Source organism: Oncorhynchus gorbuscha, linkage group LG03, assembly GCF_021184085.1.
Source record: "Oncorhynchus gorbuscha isolate QuinsamMale2020 ecotype Even-year linkage group LG03, OgorEven_v1.0, whole genome shotgun sequence".
Lineage (NCBI taxonomy): Eukaryota > Metazoa > Chordata > Actinopteri > Salmoniformes > Salmonidae > Oncorhynchus > Oncorhynchus gorbuscha.
The window spans coordinates 12,636,807-12,655,553 of NC_060175.1; the positions used below are offsets into that span (position 1 = coordinate 12,636,807).

General features: G+C 39.2%; 1 protein-coding gene across 1 annotated transcript in view; it reads left to right on the forward strand.

Annotated features, from left to right (window-relative positions):
* Positions 1-18,747, forward strand: part of LOC124016349 (collagen alpha-1(II) chain-like) — an 84,239-nt gene that overhangs the window by 51,934 nt on the left and 13,558 nt on the right. Inside the window, exons 24-33 of the mRNA XM_046331906.1 lie at positions 747-845; positions 1,125-1,178; positions 1,596-1,694; positions 2,160-2,213; positions 2,763-2,816; positions 4,775-4,828; positions 5,420-5,518; positions 5,634-5,732; positions 10,840-10,947; positions 11,223-11,276. Of these exons, the coding sequence (XP_046187862.1) occupies positions 747-845; positions 1,125-1,178; positions 1,596-1,694; positions 2,160-2,213; positions 2,763-2,816; positions 4,775-4,828; positions 5,420-5,518; positions 5,634-5,732; positions 10,840-10,947; positions 11,223-11,276 (774 nt within the window). The remainder of the gene's footprint in view (positions 1-746; positions 846-1,124; positions 1,179-1,595; positions 1,695-2,159; positions 2,214-2,762; positions 2,817-4,774; positions 4,829-5,419; positions 5,519-5,633; positions 5,733-10,839; positions 10,948-11,222; positions 11,277-18,747) is intronic.

An 18,747-nucleotide genomic window follows, 5' to 3' on the forward strand; every position in this document is an offset into this window, starting at 1 on the left:
CCTCCAGGCTACCTGCCGCCTGAGGGTGTATGCCTAGGGTAACCTCATGTGAAGTGACTGTGGAGACAGATGGAGCATATGTTTCCCACGATAGGGGTGAATCCTCACTTCCACTCAAGTCAAATGTTCACTTAGTCAAGCATTGATGTCAATAGGATGTGAATTATCTTACCCCCTGACACAAAAAGATAGAGGAACACAGATGTCTGTAATGATCTGTTGAGATTTGTTTAGGGACAAACAGACAGGCTTTACATTTCAGTGCTTCACACTGTCAGACACTTCCCTCAGAGCGTCGTCAGTTCATTTAGCCTCCTAATACATTACAAGTACTACTGTAGCCCCATATGAAGTGGCTGTGGAGATAGATCTGTCTGATCGATTGATTGATTTGTTGATTGGCGGATTGATTGATGTGTTGATGTGTTGATTGATTGATTGATTGGCTGATTGATTGATGTGTTGATGTGTTGATTGATTGATTGGCTGATTGATTGATGTGTTGATTGATTGATGTGTTAATGTGTTGATTGATTGATGGGTTGATAGATTGTTGGGTTGATTGATTTCTACACCTGCATTGCTTGTTGTTTGGGGTTTTAGGCTGGGTTTCTGTACAGCACTTTGAGATATCAGCTGATGTAAGAAGGTCTATATAAATACATTTGATTTGATTTATTGGATTGATTACTTGATTGATTGATCGTCTCCATTGAGTAACACACATTTTCCCCCTCCTAATCCAGGGAGCCCCTGGCGAGCGTGGAGTCGGCGGCGTGTCTGGCCCTAAGGGAGCCGGCGGTGACCCTGGTCGCCCTGGCGAGCCCGGTCTTCCTGGTGCAAGAGTAAGTTCAACTACAACATCTCTCTACCATCTGTACCAGTAGTATGTATAAATGCTCTGGTCAGATGGAATAGTTCTCCAAACTATGGCTGAGTAATGGAGCCAATACATTATCTTTGTAATTTTGACTCGCATAATAATATTGTATGTAGGCTACTAAGGGTAATGGCTCTGGTAAGGGTAATGGCTATACTATGAAGCCAAGACAATAATCACTGTAGATTTAACTTGCATACTGTACAGTATACAGTGATGTGTGTGTGTCTCTGTGCTCTCGCAGGGTCTTACTGGTCGTCCCGGTGATGCAGGTCCTCAAGGAAAAGTTGGACCCGGTGTAAGTACGCTTGTTGTCTGATTTGTTCAACGACTAAAAATAACATTTTTTTTGTGTAAAAAAAAAAAGAAGAAACATTAATTTGCTCACTAGATGAATCAGCATGTCACAGGACTCTGACCAATGATTTATATAAACACTAGATGAATCAGCATGTTCACAGGACGCTGACCACTGATTTATAGACACTAGATGAATCAGCATGTTCACAGGACTCTGACCACTGATTTATATAGACATTAAATTAATCAGCATGTTCACAGGACTCTGACCACTGATTTATATAGACACTAGATGACTGATAGGGTACATCATTGACTCTGACAGTGTAGAAACCCCCTCAGGTGCATAACTTCTAGTTTTTATTTTGCATAATTGATTGATTGATTGACTGACCCTCCTGTTTCCCCTCTGTAGGGTGCTGCTGGTGAGGATGGTCGCCCTGGTCCCCCTGGCCCTATGGGAGCCCGCGGTCAGCCTGGCGTGATGGGATTCCCCGGACCCAAGGGAGCCAACGTGAGTGTGACTGTTTGATTGATTGTAGATTCATTGCTTTGGTTGGTTGGGTGTTTTGGATGATTGATGATTGGTTGATTGGGTGTTTTCAATGATTTGATGATTGGTTGATTGGGTGTTTTGGATGATTGATGATTGGTTGATTGGGTGTTTTGGATGATTGATGATTGGTTGATTGGGTGTTTTCAATGATTTGATGATTGGTTGATTGGGTGTTTTGGATGATTGATGATTGGTTGATTGGGTGTTTTGGATGATTGATGATTGGTTGATTGGGTGTTTTCAATGATTTGATGATTGGTTGATTGGGTGTTTTGGATGATTGATGATTGGTTGATTGGGTGTTTTGGATGATTTACATATACATAGGGAGATTACATATCTACATGGACAGAGTGTATGTCTATTCTACATACAACTGGACATTATTGGTGGCTGACTGCTTTGTGTGTGTTTTCTGACTAGGGCGAACCTGGCAAGGGCGGAGAGAAAGGATTGCTCGGTGCGCCAGGTCTGAGAGTAAGTCATTTATCTCACCCAGACAGACAGACACAGACAGCCTTTTCAGTAGAGCCATGTGAAATATGCCGGGGTAAACACACCTTATGCCTGACTAGAAAGGAATCCATTAATATTAATATTAAACCAACCAGAGTTACAAATCATAAATAGCCTTCCATCTTCTTTTTGATGACAATATATGCCATTTCAAATGTGCAGAAAACACTTTAAAGACGTTGTTAGGAAACCATTCCACATACTCAGTTTATCCTTACTCAGTTGCCATAGTAGTAATTACATCTATCAGTCTTCATCTGGCTCCCATGGCCTCTAACTCCCTCTCAACCCCCCCCCTCTCTCTCTCTCTTCTCTCTCTCCTCTCTCTCTCTCTCTCTTTCTCTACCCTCTCTCTTTTTTCTCTCTCTCTCTCTCTCTTTCTCTACCCTCTCTCTTTTTTCTCTCTCTCTCTCTTTCTCTACCCTCTCTCTTTTTTCTCTCTCTCTCTCTTCTCTCTCTTCTCTCTCTCTTTCTCTACCCTCTCTCTTTTTTCTCTCTCTCTCCCTATAGGGTCTTCCTGGTAAGGATGGTGAGACCGGAGCTGCTGGACCCCCTGGCCCTGCTGTGAGTATCTCCATCTCTCCAATCACACTCTGCTGCAGTCATGTCTGTCTCACTGCTCTTATCCACCTTTCTCAATTTACTCTCTAAAAACGACCTGATAACTCCACCGAAACCCGGGCTGGATATACTTCAACGCGTATCGTTGTCAATTCGCTGCTAGATAACCTTTCTGATTCAAGTTTCATTGTGGTTGTAAGACGGTAAGATTATTACACTGTATCGTCAAGATGAGACCAATTTCTTCACAATGACTTGGCCTGATGTTAGATGTGCCGATTGAGTTTAATGGCACAATGTTTTTGTTTTTTTAGCGGCAGCCCAAGGCCTTGTTTTCCTATAAATCTATTGAACCTTTATTTGATCAGGGAGTCGTACTGAGAACAAGGTCTATTCTACAAATGAGCCCTGAATGACAGAAATGACAGAAAATGCACACATCAATATCGATACAAAATGCAAACAGAAAGAAAAACACGATCATAAAAAAACAAACACATTCATCAGTAATAAGGTCCTCAATCAGCTTTCTGAATTACCCCTAGAGGCACCAGAACATCACATTCATCAGTAGTAAGGTCCTCAATCAGCTGTCTGAATTACCCGAGAGGCACCAGAACATCACATTCATCAGGAATAAGGTCCTCAATCAGCTGTCTGAATTACCCAAGAGGCACCAGAACATCACATTCTTCAGTAACAAGGTCCTCAATCAGCTGTCTGAATTACCCAAGAGGCACCAGAACATCACATTTATCAGGAATAAGGTCCTCAATCAGCTGTCTGAATTACCCAAGAGGCACCAGAACATCACATTCATCAGTAATAAGATCCTCAATCAGCTGTCTGACTTACCCCTAGAGACACCAGAACATCACATTCATCAGTAATAAGATCCTCAATCAGCTGTCTGACTTACCCCTAGAGGCACCAGAACATCACATTCAAGAACATTTTTAATATTGTTCCACAAAGAAGCTGCAAGAAAAATAAAAGCTGATTAACTCAGTCGAGACCAGAGGAATTTCCAGAGCTATCCATCCCTGAGACCTGGTGTGGTAACTCCTATGTCTAAAGTTTAGTAAAGACGTTAGGTACAGTGTAGCTTTTCTTCTTAAAGGCTTTTCAAATGAAAATATAGTCATGTATCAACATACGTGACATCAAAGAGGGCCAACCAACTTCCTGGTAGAGAATGCAGTGATGAGTACTAAAATTGTTGCCTGTAATAAAACACAGTCCACTATGATAAATGGCATCTTAACGGTTTGAACGAATTGGAGTTCATAGAGTTGATGTCGCCATAGTCTAGAACCGATAGAAACGTTGACTGAATAATAACATATACTTAGTTTTACCTTTTTTGGGCGGCAGGGTAGCCTAGTGGTTAGAGCGTTGGACTCTAGGTTGCAAGTTCAAACCCCCGAGCTGACAAGGTACAAATCTGTCGTTCTGCCCTTGAACAGGCAGTTAACCCACCGTTCCTAGGCCGTCATTGAAAATAAGATTTTTTTCTTAACTGACTTGCCTAGTTAAATAAAGGTAAAATAAATAAAAATGACCTGCATTCAATACTGATTTCAGGTCAAAGTTTTCCTGTAATACAATGAAGGCAGACTGTAGTTCAAATATAGCCTGGTCAACCTTGGGCACAATATCATACACAACAGTATCATCGGCATACAAGTGCAGGTAAAACATTTTTACAGACTAGTCGATATTCACAATGTAATCAGTAAAAAGTACAGGACCCAGAATCGACCTCTGCGGGACACCTTTCGTAATATCCAGGAAACCTGATTTAACAGTAGACACACATTGAGTTCTATCTGTCAAGTCATTTTTAAACCAGTTACATGCAGCCTGGTCTAGGCCAATTGAGGAAAGCCTCTGAATTAGCAGTGGCTTTGACAGGTCAATGAATACTATAATGCTCACTGTTAAGCCTTCCTTTACCACAGGGCCCTGCTGGAGAGAGAGGAGAGCAAGGACAACCTGGACCTTCTGGCTTCCAGGTCAGTAGATGTACACCTCTCTCTCTCTCACTCTGCATTCACTGTGTACCTGTCTGTCTGTCTGTCTGTCTGTCTGTCTGTCTGTCTGTCTGTCTGTCTGTCTGTCTGTCTGTCTGTCTGTCTGTCTGTCTGTCTGTCTGTCTGTCTGTCTGTCTGTCTGTCTGTCTGTCTGTCTGTCTGTCTGTCTGTCTGTCTGTCTGTCTGTCTGTCTGTCTGTCTGTCTGTCTGTCACTCTGCATTCTGTGTGTACCTGTCTGTCTGTCTGCATTCACTGTGTACCTGTCTGTCTGTCTGTATGCATTCATTGAATACCTGTCTTTTGGTACTCTGCATGCTCCTAAAAAATATTAGTAATCATTTACACAGGCAGCGCAATTCTGATCTTTTGCCCAATTATTGGCAAAGGAGCTGATCTGATTGGTCAAAAAATACATTAGTGGAAAAATATAAAAATTAGGCTGCCTGTGTAAATGCAGCCATTATACACTACATTTGTCCAATCACATTGGCAATTCAGTCAACTATACACTTCACAAGTAGTAACAAAAGCTACGTGATTGATTGATTGGTTGTTTTGCTTCCTTTGAACAGGGTCTGCCAGGACCTCCCGGCCCCCCTGGTGAGGGTGGCAAGCCCGGTGACATGGGAGTTCCAGGAGAGGGTGGAGCTGCTGGTGCCACTGGACCCAGAGTGAGTTTAGTTTCCTCCTCCATCATCTCCATACCTACGATGTTCATATAGCTAACTCCACTTATGGAGTTATGGAGGATAATAATGCTAACCATCCGTCCCTGTCTCCTTGTAGGGTGAGCGTGGTTTCCCAGGAGAGAGAGGAGGTGCTGGGCCTCAGGGGCTGCAGGGACCCCGTGGTCTTCCTGGAACTCCTGGAACTGACGGACCTAAGGTGAGACAAACACACTACTGTAGAGAACTTAGGCTTCTGATATACCTAAATGAAGCTAGTACAATTTGCAGTTAGTAGAAGTTGCAGTAGAATTTGCAGCTAGTAGAATTTGCAGTAGAATTTGCAGTAGAATTTGCAGTTAGTGGAATTTGCAGCTAGTAGAATTTGCAACTAGTCGAATTTGCAACTAGTAGAATTTGCAGCTAGTAGAATTAGCAGCTAGTAGAATTTGCAGCTAGTAGAACTTGACGTAGAAATTGCAACTAGTCGAATTTGCAGCTAGTAGAATTTGTAACTAGTCGAATTTACAGCTAGTCGAATTTGCAGCTAGTCGAACTTGCAGCTAGTCGAACTTGCAGCTAGTAGAATTTGCAGCTAGTAGAATTTGCTGCTAGTAGAATTTGCAGCTCGTAGAATTTGCAGCTCGTAGAATTTGCAGCTCGTAGAATTTGCAGCTCGTAGAATTTGCTGCTCGTAGAATTTGCAACTAGTAGAATTTGCAGCTAGTAGAATTTGCAGCTAGTAGAATTTGCAGCTAGTAGAATTTGCAGCTAGTAGAATTTGCAGCTAGTAGAATTTGCAGCTAGTAGAATATGCAGTAGAATTTGCAGCTAGTAGAATTTTCAGCTAGTAGAATTTGCAGCTAGTATTTGAATGAGTGAACAATTGGAAGCTGGGATGATTAGGTGGCCAAGATGGTATGAGGGCCAGATTGGGAAGTAACCAGGACACCGGCGTTAACACCCCTATTCTTACCATAAGTGCCATGGGATCTTTAGTCACCACAGGACACTTGTTTGGTTCCACCATATCCCACATATTCCACCATATCCCACAGAAAAACATGTAGTCTTTGATATATGAGACAGGCTCAATACCATAATGCACAGTCCCATCCTGATCCTACCCAGTATCTGTTTAAAGCATGCCAGCAATACCATCTCGTTATCACCAAGGGAAATTCTACACAGCCTTTTCACTACATAGAAGAAGGGATTTACGGTTATCGTATTTAAGGAAATGTGCCACATTCACAGATATTTCCGTTGTCTGTCAACCACGGCTCAATGCAACTTTTCATTCTCAATACGGGTAATGAGTGGAACAGACTTCTGGCAGATTTGAGGAGACTAGGGGGTGAAAGAACCTGCCTGCTTGCCTTCGGGGCCATTTCAGTTCAGAACCCCTCTGACTGTCAGCCAAGGAGGAAATGATAGAAAGAGGCTGGGATTAAAGCTAATGATAGGAGGGAGGAGGAGGAGGAGGAGGGATGAACAGACAGATGAATGTAACTGGGGATTCAGAGAGGCAGCAGTGCCAGCAGGAGAGAACAAACACAGCATTCCTCTTCGAGCTAAGCGCAGCAGGAACATTTGGCAAATTGGCCGAGAACAAGCTTAGAGAACGTTTATGAGAATGAGCTACCAGACGGCCAAGTCAGCGTAATACAGAAGAGGGAGACAAAAAAACATCAACGTAAACTCTATAAACAGCTCAGACCTGAGTTCAGATACTGTTAGAAATCATTTCAGATAATGTACAGGAGCTGTGTCTTGATGTGGCTGATGTATTTCTATAGGAATATTACACGTTCTATCCAATAGAAATGTGTTTCAATCAGCAATGTTTTGACTTATATGTTCACCTACACCATCGTTCAAAAGTTTGGGGTCACTTAGAAATGTCCTTGTTTTTGAAAGAAAATCAAATTTGATCAGAAATCACAGTGTAGACATTGTTAATGTTGTAAATGACTATTGTAGCCGGAAACAGCAGATTTTTTATTGAATATCTACATAGGCGTACAGAGGCCCATTATCAGCAACCAGCACTCCTGTGTTCCATTGGCACGTTGTGTTAGCTATTCTTGTTAGCTATTCAGTCTATTCTTGTTCTGAGAAATGAAGGCTATTCCATGCGAGAAATTGCCAAGAAACTGAAGATCTCGTACAATGCTTTGTACTACTCCCTTCACAGAGCAGCACAAACTGTCTCTAACCAGAATAGAAAGAGGAGTGGGAGGCCCTGGTGCACAACTGAGCAAGAGGACAAGTACATTAGAGTGTCTAGTTTGAGAAACAGATGCTTTACAAGTCCTCAACTGGCAGTTTCATTAAATTGTACCTGCAAAACACCAGTCTCAACATCAACAGTGAAGAGGTGACTAGTCAGAGTTGCAAAGAAAACGCCATATCTCAGACTGGCCAATAAAAATAAAAGATTAAGATGGGCAAAAGAATACCGACACTGGACAGAGGAACTCTGCCTAGAAGGCCAGCATCCCGGAGTCGCCTCTTCACTGTTGACGTTGAGACAGGTGCTTTGCGGGTACAATTTAATGAAGCTGCCAGTTGAGGACTTGTGAAGCATAGTGTATGTCTTGATGTTTATAATGTTTCTATGTCTAGATGTATATAATGTTTCCATGTCTTGATGTATATAATGTTTCCATGTCTAGATGTATATAATGTTTCCATGACTCGATGTATATAATGTTTCCATGTCTAGATGTTAACCTATGTCTAGATGTATATAATGTTTCCATGTCTAGATGTATATAATGTTTCCATTTCTAGATGTATATAATGTTTCTGTGTCTAGATGTATATAATATTTCCATGTCTAGATGTATATAATGTTTCCATTTCTAGATGTATATCATGTTTCCATGTCTAGATGTATATAATGTTTCCATTTCTAGATGTATATAATGTTTCTGTGTCTAGATGTATATAATATTTCCATGTCTAGATGTATATAATGTTTCCATTTCTAGATGTATATCATGTTTCCATGTCTAGATGTATATCATGTTTCCATGTCTAGATGTATATAATGTTTCCATTTCTAGATGTATATAATGTTTCCATGTCTAGATGTATATAATGTTTCCATGTCTAGATGTATATAATGTTTCCATGACTAGATGTATATAATGTTTCCATGACTCAATGTATATAATGTTTCCATGCCTAGATGTTAACCTATGTCCAGATGTATATAATGTTTCTATGTCTAGATGTATATAATGTTTCCATGTCTAGATATATATAATGTTTCCATGTCTAGATGTTCACCTGTCTAGATGTTCACCTGTCTAGATGTTCACCTGTCTAGATGTTCACCTGTCTAGATGTATATAATGTTTCCATGTCTAGATGTATATAGGGGCGGCAGCGTAGCCTAGTGGTTAGAGTGTTGGACTAGTGATCGAGTTCAAACCCCCGAGCTGACAAGGTACAAATCTGTCGTTCTGCCCCTGAACAGGCAGTTAGCCCACTGTTCCCAGGCCGTCATTGAAAATAAGAATGTGTTCTTAACTGACTTGCCTGGTTAAATAAAGGTAAAAATAAAAAATAATATTTATAGATGTATAGATGTATATAATGTTTCCATGTCTAGATGTTTTAGGGACTACAGATGAAAATGAGCTATTAACTAAATCTGGTGCGGCAAATGTTTTCTCAATGCTCTGAGACTTATGGTTTTGTTGTACAATGTCCCTGCTAAATAAACTTCATACATAATTTGAGCATGCATGTTGCAATGGATAACTTCATTTAGTCCTCAGATCATTCTCAAATATATATTCTCAAACCACCCAATATCTTGAAGGAAACTGAAAATTAAAGCTTTTAATGAAGGTCCTTATGAAAACCTTTGAAGCTGCTGCTGATACCCAGTTGCCAAAGCTGGGAAATACTTTTCAGATAATTATCTACTGGTTAGTGTTCACCTTGCATTTGATATGGTTTGTTTTGATGAATAATATCACTGTGAACAGGCCAGTTTCCTCATTGTGGGGATAGAGCTTCTGTGAAATGATTTGTTAATTTGTTCTGTTCTATTCTGTTCTATTCAGTTCTATTCTGTTCAGTTTTATTCTATTCTGTTCAGTTCTATTCAGTTCTGTTCTGTTCTCTTCAGTTCAGTTCTATTCAGTCCTGTTCTATTCCTATTCAGTTCTCTTCAGTTCTGTTCTCTTCAGTTCAGTTCTATTCAGTTCTCTTCAGTTCTGTTCTATTCTGTCCTATTCAGTTCTGTTCTGTTCTATTTAGTTCTGTTCTATTCAGTTCTGTTCAGTTCTGTTCTATTAGTTAGTTCTATTCAGTTCTATTCAGTTCTCTTCAGTTCTGTTCTCTTCAGTTCAGTTCTGTTCTATTCTGTCCTATTCAGTTCTGTTCTTCAGTTCTGTTCTATTCAGTTCTGTTCTGTTCTATTTAGTTCTGTTCTATTCAGTTCTGTTCTGTTCTATTTAGTTCTGTTCTATTCAGTTCTGTTCTGTTCTATTTAGTTCTGTTCTATTCAGTTCTGTTCTGTTCTATTTAGTTCTGTTCTATTCAGTTCTGTTCTATTTAGTTCTGTTCTATTCAGTTCTGTTCTGTTCTATTTAGTTCTGTTCTATTCAGTTCTGTTCTATTCAGTTCTGTTCTATTCAGTTCTGTTCAGTTCTGTTCTGTTCTATTTAGTTCTGTTCTATTCAGTTCTGTTCTATTTAGTTCTTCAGTTCTATTCAGTTCTGTTCTGTTCTATTTAGTTATGTTCTATTCAGTTGTTCTGTTCTATTTAGTTCTGTTCTATTCAGTTCTGTTCTGTTCTAGTTCTATTCTGTTCTAGTCAGTTCTGTTCTGTTCTATTTAGTTCTGTTCTATTCAGTTCTGTTCTAGTCAGTTCTGTTCTGTTCTATTCAGTTCTGTTCTGTTCTATTTAGTTCTGTTCTGTTCTATTTAGTTCTGTTCTATTCAGTTCTGTTCTGTTCTATTTAGTTCTGTTCTATTTAGTTCTGTTCTATTCAGTTCTGTTCTGTTCTATTTAGTTCTGTTCTATTCAGTTCTGTTCTATTCAGTTCTATTTAGTTCTGTTCTATTCAGTTCTGTTCTAGTCAGTTCTATTTAGTTCTGTTCTATTCAGTTCTGTTCTAGTCAGTTCTATTTAGTTCTGTTCTATTCAGTTCTGTTCTAGTCAGTTCTCTTCAGTTCTGTTCTATTCAGTTCTCTTCAGTTCTGTTCTATTCTGTTCTATCCATCAAAACCTCTACCAGTTGCTGAGTTGCTATTAGTTCTGTATTCAGTTGCTGACAGTAGCTGTTGTGTGTCTTGTGTTGTAGGGCGCGATCGGACCAGGTGGTGCATCGGGTGCCCAGGGACCCCCCGGTCTGCAAGGTATGCCCGGAGAGAGAGGAGCCTCAGGCATCCCCGGACCTAAGGGAGACAGAGTGAGTGGCACTTGAAAGAAGCATCCTAATATTAGTTCAAATCATAGTCATGGTAATCGTACTAAGCCATGAAAGGGATCACTAGCCATGCACTTTGCAACAAGTACCACTGGAGTAAAGCCACACAGCACAGCAGTAATGATGTGGAGTGCCAACAAAGGACGTAGGTCTATTTACAGTACATGTTCATTGATGTTGTGATTTCATAATGTGTTAACCTACCCTATTCCTTTAATCATAATGTAGTACAATATAACCGTGTTTGTGTCCCACAGGGTGACAACGGAGAGAAGGGACCTGAGGGTGCTTCTGGCAAAGACGGTTCAAGAGTGAGTGACCATCATCATCATCATCATCCACTATATCCCCCAGCCTTGTAATGTCAACCACTCTACCATTTAATATCCAAGACATGTATAACGTCAACCACTCTACCATTTAATATCCCCCAGCCTTATAACGTCAACCACTCTACCATTTAATATCCCCCAGCCTTATAACGTCAACCACTCTACCATTTAATACCCAAGACATGTATAACGTCAACCACTCTACCATTTAATATCCCCCAGCCTTATAACGTCAACCACTCTACCATTTAATATCCCCCAGCCTTATAACGTCAACCACTCTACCATTTAATATCCACAACATTTATAATGTCAACCACTCTACCATTTAATATCCACAACATTTATAATGTCAACCACTCTACCATTTAATATCCAAGACATTTATAATGTCAACCACTCTACCATTTAATATCCAAACATTTATAACGTCAACCACTCTACCATTTAATATCCAAGACATTTATAACGTCAACCACTCTAACATTTAATATCCACAACATTTATAATGTCAACCACTCTACCATTTAATATCCCCAACATTTATAATGTCAACCACTCTAACATTTAATATCCCACAACATTTATAACGTCAACCACTCTAACATTTAATATCCACAACATTTATAATGTCAACCACTCTACCATTTAATATCCACAACATTTATAATGTCAACCACTCTACCATTTAATATCCACAACATTTATAACGTCAACCACTCTACCATTTAATACCCAAGACATGTATAACGTCAACCACTCTACCATTTAATATCCAAGACATTTATAATGTCAACCACTCTACCATTTAATATCCACAACATTTATAATGTCAACCACTCTACCATTTAATACCCAAGACATTTATAATGTCAACCACTCTACCATTTAATATCCAAGACATTTATACCGTCAACCACTCTACCATTTAATATCCAAGACATTTATAACGTCAACCACTCTACCATTTAATATCCAAGACATGTATAACGTCAACCACTCTACCATTTAATATCCACAACATTTATAATGTCAACCACTCTACCATTTAATATCCACAACATTTATAATGTCAACCACTCTACCATTTAATATCCACAACATTTATAATGTCAACCACTCTACCATTTAATATCCCCCAGCCTTATAACGTCAACCACTCTAACATTTAATATCCCCCAGCCTTATAACGTCAACCACTCTACCATTTAATATCCAAGACATTTATAACGTCAACCACTCTACCATTTAATATCCAAGACATTTATAACGTCAACCACTCTACCATTTAATATCCAAGACATTTATAATGTCAACCACTCTACCATTTAATATCCAAGACATTTATAACGTCAACCACTCTACCATTTAATATCCAAGACATTTATAACGTCAACCACTCTACCATTTAATATCCAAGACATTTATAACGTCAACCACTCTACCATTTAATATCCACAACATTTATAACGTCAACCACTCTACCATTTAATATCCCCCAGCCTTATAACGTCAACCACTCTACCATTTAATATCCAAGACATTTATAATGTCAACCACTCTACCATTTAATATCCCCCAGCCTTATAACGTCAACCACTCTACCATTTAATATCCAAGACATTTATAATGTCAACCACTCTACCATTTAATATCCAAGACATGTATAATGTCAACCACTCTACCATTTAATATCCAAGACATTTATAATGTCAACCACTCTACCATTTAATATCCCCCAGCCTTATAACGTCAACCACTCTACCATTTAATATCCAAGACATTTATAACGTCAACCACTCTACCATTTAATATCCAAGACATTTATAATGTCAACCACTCTACCATTTAATATCCAAGACATGTATAATGTCAACCACTCTACCATTTAATATCCCCCAGCCTTATAACGTCAACCACTCTACCATTTAATATCCAAGACATTTATAACGTCAACCACTCTACCATTTAATATCCCCCAGCCTTATAACGTCAACCACTCTACCATTTAATATCCAAGACATGTATAACGTCAACCACTCTACCATTTAATATCCCCCATTATAACCAACCACTCTATTTAATATCCAAGAAGATGTCAACCACTCTACCATTTAATATCCAAGACATTTATAATGTCAATGTCAACCACTCTACCATTTAATATCCAACACATTGAAGATGTCAACCACTCTACCATTTAATATCCAAGACATTTATAATGTCAACCACTCTACCATTTAATATCCAAAACATTTATAATGTCAACCACTCTACCATTTAATATCCAAGACATTTATAATGTCAACCACTCTACCATTTAATACCCAAGACATTTATAATGTCAACCACTCTACCATTTAATATCCAAGACATTTATAATGTCAACCACTCTACCATTTAATATCCAAGACATTTATAATGTCAACCACTCTACCATTTAATATCCAAGACATTTATAACGTCAACCACTCTACCATTTAATATCCACAACATTTATAATGTCAACCACTCTACCATTTAATATCCAACACATTGAAGATGTCAACCACTCTACCATTTAATATCCAACACATTGAAGATGTCAACCACTCTACCATTTAATATCCAACACATTGAAGATGTCAACACTCTACTGTTTAACATTCAACATATTTAAATATTAGTTCACAATCATGTATACACTCACATGTTAAATTCCTCATGGACATTAACAGCAGAAGGAGAGCTGTACGCGTGTTAAATTGTTCATGGACATTAACAGCAGAAGGAGAGCTGTACACATGTTAAATTGTTCATGGACATTAACAGCAGAAGGAGAGCTGTACACATGTTAAATTCCTCATGGACATTAACAGCAGAAGGAGAGCTGTACACATGTTAAATTCCTCATGGACATTAACAGCAGAAGGAGAGCTGTACACATGTTAAATTCCTCATGGACATTAACAGCAGAAGGAGAGCTGTACACATGTTAAATTCCTCATGGACATTAACAGCAGAAGGAGAGCTGTACACATGTTAAATTCCTCATGGACATTAACAGCAGAAGGAGAGCTGTACACATGTTAAATTCCTCATGGACATTAATAATAATAATAATAATAATAATAATAATAATAATAATAATAACATTAACAGCAGAAGGAGAGCTGTACACATGTTAAATTCCTCATGGACATTAACAGCAGAATGAGAGCTGTACACATGTTAAATTCCTCATGGACATTAACAGCAGAATGAGAGCTGTACACATGTTAAATTCCTCATGGACATTAACAGCAGAATGAGAGCTGTACACATGTTAAATTCTCATGGACATTAACAGCAGAAGGAGAGCTGTACACATGTTAAATTCCTCATGGACATTAACAGCAGAATGAGAGCTGTACACATGTTAAATTCCTCATGGACATTAACAGCAGAAGGAGAGCTGTACACATGTTAAATTCCTCATGGACATTAACAGCAGAAGGAGAGCTGTACACATGTTAAATTCCTCATGGACATTAACAGCAGAATGAGAGCTGTACACATGTTAAATTCCTCATGGACATTAACAGCAGAATGAGAGCTGTACACATGTTAAATTCCTCATGGTCATTAACAGCAGAAGGAGAGCTGTACACATGTTAAATTCCTCATGCAACAGAGAATGAGAGCTGTACACATGTTAAATTCCTCATGGACATTAACAGCAGAAGGAGAGCTGTACACATGTTAAATTCCTCATGGACATTAACAGCAGAAGGAGAGCTGTACACATGTTAAATTCCTCATGGACATTAACAGCAGAAGGAGAGCTGTACACATGTTAAATTCCTCATGGACATTAACAGCAGAAGGAGAGCTGTACACATGTTAAATTCCTCATGGACATTAACAGCAGAAGGAGAGCTGTACACATGTTAAATTCCTCATGGACATTAACAGCAGAAGGAGAGCTGTACACATGTTAAATTCCTCATGGACATTAACAGCAGAAGGAGAGCTGTACACATGTTAAATTCCTCATGGACATTAACAGCAGAATGAGAGCTGTACACATGTTAAATTCCTCATGGACATTAACAGCAGAAGGAGAGCTGTACACATGTTAAATTCCTCATGGACATTAACAGCAGAAGGAGAGCTGTACACATGTTAAATTCCTCATGGACATTAACAGCAGAATGAGAGCTGTACACATGTTAAATTCCTCATGGACATTAACAGCAGAATGAGAGCTGTACACATGTTAAATTCCTCATGGACATTAACAGCAGAAGGAGAGCTGTACACATGTTAAATTCCTCATGGACATTAACAGCAGAATGAGAGCTGTACACATGTTAAATTCCTCATGGACATTAACAGCAGAAGGAGAGCTGTACACATGTTAAATTCCTCATGGACATTAACAGCAGAAGGAGAGCTGTACACATGTTAAATTCCTCATGGACATTAACAGCAGAAGGAGAGCTGTACACATGTTAAATTCCTCATGGACATTAACAGCAGAAGGAGAGCTGTACACATGTTAAATTCCTCATGGACATTAACAGCAGAATGAGAGCTGTACACATGTTAAATTCCTCATGGACATTAACAGCAGAATGAGAGCTGTACACATGTTAAATTCCTCATGGACATTAACAGCAGAATGAGAGCTGTACACATGTTAAATTCCTCATGGACATTAACAGCAGAATGAGAGCTGTACACATGTTAAATTCCTCACGGACATTAACAGCTGAATGAGAGCTGTACACATGTTAAATTCCTCATGGACATTAACAGCAGAAGGAGAGCTGTACACATGTTAAATTCCTCATGGACATTAACAGCAGAAGGAGAGCTGTACACATGTTAAATTCCTCATGGACATTAACAGCAGAAGGAGAGCTGTACACATGTTAAATTCCTCATGGACATTAACAGCAGAAGGAGAGCTGTACACATGTTAAATTCCTCATGGACATTAACAGCAGAAGGAGAGCTATACACATGTTAAATTCCTCATGGACATTAACAGCAGAAGGAGAGCTATACACATGTTAAATTCCTCATGGACATTAACAGCAGAAGGAGAGCTGTACACATGTTAAATTCCTCATGGACATTAACAGCAGAAGGAGAGCTGTACACATGTTAAATTCCTCATGGACATTAACAGCAGAAGGAGAGCTGTACACATGTTAAAGTCCTCATGGACATTAACAGCAGAAGGAGAGCAGTACACATGTTAAATTCCTCATGGACATTAACAGCAGAAGGAGAGCTGTACACATGTTAAATTCCTCATGGACATTAACAGCAGAAGGAGAGCTGTACACATGTTAAATTCCTCATGGACATTAACAGCAGAAGGAGAGCTGTACACGTGTTAAATTGTTCATGGACATTAACAGCAGAAGGAGAGCTGTACACATGTTAAATTCCTCATGGACATTAACAGCAGAAGGAGAGCTGTACACATGTTAAATTGTTCATGGACATTAACAGCAGAAGGAGAGCTGTACACATGTTAAATTGTTCATGGACATTAACAGCAGAAGGAGAGCTGTACACATGTTAAATTCCTCATGGACATTAACAGCAGAAGGAGAGCTGTACACGTGTTAAATTGTTCATGGACATTAACAGCAGAAGGAGAGCTGTACACATGTTAAATTCCTCATGGACATTAACAGCAGAAGGAGAGCTGTACACATGTTAAATTCCTCATGGACATTAACAGCAGAAGGAGAGCTGTACACATGTTAAATTCCTCATGGACATTAACAGCAGAAGGAGAGCTGTACACATGTTAAATTCCTCATGGACATTAACAGCAGAAGGAGAGCTGTACACATGTTAAATTCCTCATGGACATTAACAGCAGAAGGAGAGCTGTACACATGTTAAATTCCTCATAGACATTAACAGCAGAAGGAGAGCTGTACACGTGTTAAATTGTTATTGGACATTAACAGCAGAAGGAGAGCTGTACACATGTTAAATTCCTCATGGACATTAACAGCAGAAGGAGAGCTGTACACATGTTAAATTCCTCATGGACATTAACAGCAGAAGGAGAGCTGTACACATGTTAAATTCCTCATCATTAACAGGATGAGCTGTATAAAATTGCAGGACATTAACAGCAGAAGGAGAGCTGTACACATGTTAAATTCCTCATGGACATTAACAGCAGAAGGAGAGCTGTACACATGTTAAATTCCTCACATTAACAGCAGAAGGAGAGCTGTACACATGTTAAATTCCTCATAGACATTAACAGCAGAAGGAGAGCTGTACACATGTTAAATTCCTCATGGACATGAACAGCAGAAGGAGAGCTGTACACATGTTAAATTCCTCATGGACATTAACAGCAGAAGGAGAGCTATACACATGTTACATTTCTCATGGATGTTATAACAGCAGGAGAGCTGTACACATGTTAAATTCCTCATGGACATTAACAGCGGAAGGAGAGCTATACACATGTTACATTTCTCATGGACATTAACAGCAGAAGGAGAGCTATACACATGTTACATTTCTCATGGACATTAACAGCAAAAGGAGAGCTGTACACATGTTAAATTCCTCATGGACATTAACAGCAGAAGGAGAGCTATACACATGTTAAATTCCTCATAGATATTAACAGCAGAAGGAGAGCTGTACACGTGTTAAATTGTTATTGGACATTAACAGCAGAAGGAGAGCTGTACACATGTTAAATTCCTCATGGACATTAACAGCAGAAGCAGAGCTGTACACATGTTAAATTCCTCATGGACATTAACAGCAGAAGGAGAGCTGTACACATGTTAAATTCCTCATGGACATTAACAGCAGAAGGAGAGCTGTACACATGTTAAATTCCTCATGGACATTAACAGCAGAAGGAGAGCTGTACACATGTTAAATTCCTCATGGACATTAACAGCAGAAGAAGAGCTATACACATGTTAAATTCCTCATGGACATTAACAGCAGAAGGAGAGCTGTACACGTGTTAAATTGTTCATGGACATTAACAGCAGAAGGAGAGCTGTACACATGTTAAATTCCTCATGGACATTAACAGCAGAAGGAGAGCTGTACACGTGTTAAATTGTTCATGGACATTAACAGCAGAAGGAGAGCTGTACACGTGTTAAATTGTTCATGGACATTAACAGCAGAAGGAGAGCTGTACACATGTTAAATTCCTCATGGACATTAACAGCAGAAGGAGAGCTATACACATGTTAAATTCCTCATGGACATTAACAGCAGAAGGAGAGCTGTACACGTGTTAAATTGTTCATGGACATTAACAACAGAAGGAGAGCTGTACACATGTTAAATTCCTCATGGACATTAACAGCAGAAGGAGAGCTGTACACATGTTAAATTCCTCATGGACATTAACAGCAGAAGGAGAGCTATACATATGTTACATTTCTCATGGACGTTATAACAGCAGAAGGAGAGC